The following is a 4,372-nucleotide window of genomic DNA, read 5'->3' as shown; positions in this document are numbered from 1 at the left end:
AAGATTTTTAAAAAAGACATTTATTTTTTTTTTAAAATTTTTTCCTTAAACCAAAAAAATAAATTATTGTTTTAAAATATGTTTAAATTTTTTTAATTTTTTTTAAAGATCCTTTACAATTATATTAAAATATAAATATAAACAAATAAATTTTTTTTATTAGAAGATAATTAAAAAAAGATAATTTTGGGTTTAAAGAAAAAAAAAAAATTTAATATATAATAATAATTTTAAAAATTTTTTTTAAACTTTTTAAATTTTTAAAAATATTAAATGAAAAAAATTTTTAAATTTTTAAAAAATTTTTAATATAATTTTTTAATTTTTTTAAAAAATAGAAAGGGTTTTAACGATTAATTGAATGATATAAATAATTTTTTAAAATTTTTCTAAAAAAAAAAAAAAAATAAATTTTTAATAATAATTTTAAAAAATTTAAAAAAAATTAAATAAAAATGTAATTTTTTTAAGAAAGAAAGAAAGTTCAAATCGATGACGGGAATAATGATGAGCAAAACTATGGTCAATCTTCATTTGGGAATCAGAACATTCCGGAACACAACTTCCACCAATCTGCAGTTACCCAGGGCATTGTAGGGCAGAGCCATGGGCATTCGACTTTTGTCAGTGAAGACTCCCCTCAACAGATATACACCCAGCCTTCTCTCTCACCTGAGACATCTTTCAATCAAGATATAAACAAACATGTGAATGAACAGGAGCAGGTGTTTATAAGCACTGAGGCGCCAAGATCTGTCACTGTGCCAAGTCGAAAGTACCTTCCTCCAAGTAAGCCATTTTATGTCAAAGAGCAAGGGAACAACCATTTGGTGCAAGAACAAAGCCATTTTTCATCAGGCAGCAGTTCTGGAACCTCTCATCAGAGTCCTAGTTCCTTTATAATAGGAGAGAACCCTAAGGCAATTCCCCGTCCTTTATCAAGTCAAGCCATGCCTCAGGCCTATTCTGTCTCAGGGAACTTACATGTATATCAACCATTCAGTGGATCTTATGTGGAGAAGAAAAATCCTGAAGACTTACAGAGCCATCTTTCAAAGTCAGTGATTACGGATTTTCAACAAAATTATGACTCGCCTCCAAAGCAAGAACTAAGTCACGTGCCTCCACAAAATCCGAATATTCTACAACAAAACCACGGCCCTAAATCAAATGCGTTCATACCAGAAAGGACCTATGCCCCGCCTGCAGTGACCAGTGTAACAGAGCAAAACTTTATCACAACAGTGTCTAGTGATCTTGGATTCCAACCTCATCCATTGGGGACCATAACCCATAGGCCGGTGATATCAAACACAGCGCAAGAAAAAATCAAGAATGGACAAAATGATATAAAGTTTTCAGTGAAAGTATACAGTCCACCGGAGACCATAAACCAAAGAGAAGAAACAGTGCAAAAGTTTGGTCCATTTTCAGAAAATAATGTACAAAGTCATAATATACCAACAAAGATTTCCCCAGTATTTGGGTCACATAATTCCCATGGCAACCCATCACAAACCTCTAGTTTACCAGCAAGTTCAGATGTCCCACACCAGTTGTATAATCCTCCAGTGAAAACAGAACAAATTGGTCAAAGCATATTCCCAGACGAAAGTCGCAGTCAAGATTTAGTACCAGGTAAACCTCATGATCTTCAGAATATTCGAGAACAATTGCACAGCCCACCAAGGGGAACAAATGCACCCAATCAAGGATATGGGGAAGAGAAAAGTGGTCCTTCACTCATCAATAACCAGGTCTTTTTTTCATCTCCGAATTTCCATGAAGTCAAACCACAGGAAGGGCCAGTAAGAGACTATAACCCTCCATCAAGTTCACACGTTCAAGGTCAAAGCTTTCGTCCCATATTGATTCCCCAAAATTTAGGTCAAACTTCTGGCTCATCTTCCACTTCTCATATTCCAGACCAGAGTAATGATCTACCCAAACAATATTACGATACACCATCAATTTCCTAATATTCCGGACCAGAATTATGGCCTCACCTGAACAAAGCTTTAGCCCACCATCATCTTCCCATATTCTGGACCAGACTCATGGCCCACCTGGACAAAGCTACAGCCCACCGTCAATGCTTAATTTCCCAGACCAGATTTTTAGCCCACCTGAACCACCAGCTTCAGTAATTCCAGAGCAAACTTATCCCTTAACTGAACAAATAGTTGGCCTACCATCTATCTCTATCGCTCCAGATCAGTATTATGGCCCTCCTGAACAAAGTTATGCCCTCCTCAACTTCTAACATTCCAGATAAGAATCATGGCCCACCGCCTGTGCCTAAGACCCCAGAAACGAGATATAGTCCCCTAGAACAAAATAATGTCCCTGCAACAATATCTCGGGCTCCTGAACAAGGTTATGGGCAGCCATTACCTACTAAGATTCCAGAGGTTAGCCATGGTCCAAGCAAGCAATCTTTTGGCCCTCCATCTAGCTCTGTAGATCCTGATCAGAATTATGCCCCACCAGAGCAGAAGTATAACTCACCATCTGTTTCCCAGATACCTGAGAATACTTATGATCCCACATCTATTTCTAAGGCTCCAGAGCAGAGTTATATCCCATTAGAACAAACTCATGCCCATCAATCTCTCGTTAGTGCTCCAGAGCAGACTTATGGCCCACCAGAAAATAACCACAACCTTCCGTCTACTTCTAATGTTCCAAAGCAAACTTATGACCCACTGTCTATTTCTATCGGTGAGCAAAATTATGCGCCACCATCAAGTTCTAAGAATGCTGCAGATCAAAACCATGAATCCCCATCTATTTCTGATATTCCAGCTGATGAAAGTTATGGTTCCTCCATCTATCCCAAATATACCGGAGCAAAGTTATAGTCCACCAAAGGAAACTTACAGCCTACCATCTAGTGCTAAAGCTCCTGACCGAAGTCACAGCTCTGGACAAACCTACAGCCTGCAGCAAGAAAGTTATGACTCACGTGAACAGAATCACGGCCCTCCCTTGATTTCTGGAGTTCTGGGTCAGAGTCATGGAGTTGGAGACCAAGGTTATAGACCAATTGTCAGTACCCAAATACCAGAGCAAAATTATGGTCTCCCATCCAGTTCTCTAAAAAACAAAGACCAAAGCTATGGCCCACTATCTAATACCAAAATTCCATCTCAAAACTATGGCCTTCCTACTGATTCTCAGATTCTGAACCAGAATTATGGTCCTGATTCCAGTTTGCAAGTTTCAGGACAAAGTTTTGGCCTACCCCCCAGTTCTCAAGTTTCAGGACAAAGTTTTGACCCCCCTTCAAGGTCTCAAAATTACGGTCCTCCTTCCAATGTTCAAATTCCAAACCAGAGTTACAGCCAACCTTCAGATTCTCAGGTTCTAAGGCCAAAGTCACGATTTACCTGGCGATTCGCAAGCTTCCAGACCAAGGCTTTGATTCACCTTCAGATTCCCCAAATTATGGTCTGCCTTCCAATACTGATATTCCAGACCGAAGTCATGGCCTTCCACTCAGTGCCCAAGCACCAGACCAATATTATGGCCCACCTATTTCCCAAGAGGAAGACCAGGAGTATGAGTCACCTTCTAGTTCGCAAGTTCCAGGCCCAATTTTTGGTCCACCTTCCAATTCTCAGGTGTTACACCAAAGTTATGGCCCAACCAATTCTCAAGTTCCAGGCCTTGGTTATGAGCCGCCGATTAGTTCTAAGGTGCAAAGTCAGAAAGGTACACCATCATCAAGCAATTCCGGATCAGCACCTCCTGCCCGAAAGCCGTCACAGAAGCCAATGCCGCCCGTTGTCGGGGGACCCCATTCTTTCTTTGTAGCTGCTAAGCATAATTACGATCTTGTCCATGGGCAAAAAAGACCTGCCAAGCTAGAGGGCGAGCGTGGAAGAGGACCCGAGAATTACGATCAAGAGGCTTCTCCACATCCCCCTGTTGGCGCTTCTTCTCAGACTTTTGACTCAAAGGAAGTTGGGTGATTATACTGTCCATTCGCTGTCTCAGGAAGACAGTGTCAGTGACTTTGATCCTAAAAGTGAAAATCATGAGACTGCCAGTGACAATAAGGACAGTTTTGTGACTCCTTCCCTTGAATACCAGAGACCTGGAAGTAACTACGACACTTCACCCCATGTAACTGAAAGTGTTTATGGTTCACTTTCACCAATAGATACTAATGATGGTCCTATATTTGGGGAAGAGGGACCGGGATCCATGCTTGTTTTCCAGGCGTTCTCTCCTCATGCAACTCAGGAGGATGTTGGGGACAACCTTTCTGCTACTTACTCTTCATCTCGACCTTCATCCTCAGACTCTTCTTTCCCTTCATCATCTTCCTCTTCAAAGTCATCTCCCTCTTCTTATTTACCATCATCTT

The 4,372-nt window shown here is 40.2% G+C and overlaps 2 protein-coding genes across 2 annotated transcripts in view; both read left to right on the top strand.

Annotated features, from left to right (window-relative positions):
• Window positions 1–1,996: 1,996 nt before the first annotated feature.
• On the top strand, window positions 1,997–4,132 carry LOC119588829 (extensin-like). The gene is made up of 5 exons (XM_037937473.1): window positions 1,997–2,143; window positions 2,214–2,681; window positions 2,806–3,290; window positions 3,356–3,970; window positions 4,096–4,132. Exons 1-5 carry the CDS (start codon window positions 1,997–1,999, stop codon window positions 4,130–4,132), a joined length of 1,752 nt encoding a protein of 583 aa, XP_037793401.1.
• A 53-nt stretch (window positions 4,133–4,185) lies between these two features.
• The window catches only part of LOC119588531 (suppressor protein SRP40-like), a gene marked incomplete at its 3' end in the record, with an annotated part of 1,431 nt that continues 1,244 nt past the window's right edge, over window positions 4,186–4,372 (top strand). Inside the window, 1 exon segment of the mRNA XM_037937169.1 lies at window positions 4,186–4,372. Within this exon segment, the coding sequence (XP_037793097.1) occupies window positions 4,210–4,372 (163 nt within the window).

This window comes from Penaeus monodon, chromosome 24 (genome assembly GCF_015228065.2).
Source record: "Penaeus monodon isolate SGIC_2016 chromosome 24, NSTDA_Pmon_1, whole genome shotgun sequence".
Lineage (NCBI taxonomy): Eukaryota > Metazoa > Arthropoda > Malacostraca > Decapoda > Penaeidae > Penaeus > Penaeus monodon.
This window is presented reverse-complemented; position numbering and strand designations above follow the sequence as displayed.

What these genes read in the sequence shown, in the direction of transcription:
- LOC119588829 (XM_037937473.1), top strand. Translation starts at nt 1,997, where the DNA reads ATGGCCTCACCTGAACAAAGCTTTAGCCCACCATCATCTTCCCATATT. An exon ending in CACCTGAACCACCAGCTTCA is followed by an intron (nt 2,144 to 2,213) that starts GTAATTCCAGAG and finishes CTATCGCTCCAG; the next exon opens with ATCAGTATTATGGCCCTCCT. An exon ending in TTTGACTCAAAGGAAGTTGG is followed by an intron (nt 3,971 to 4,095) that starts GTGATTATACTG and finishes CTTGAATACCAG; the next exon opens with AGACCTGGAAGTAACTACGA.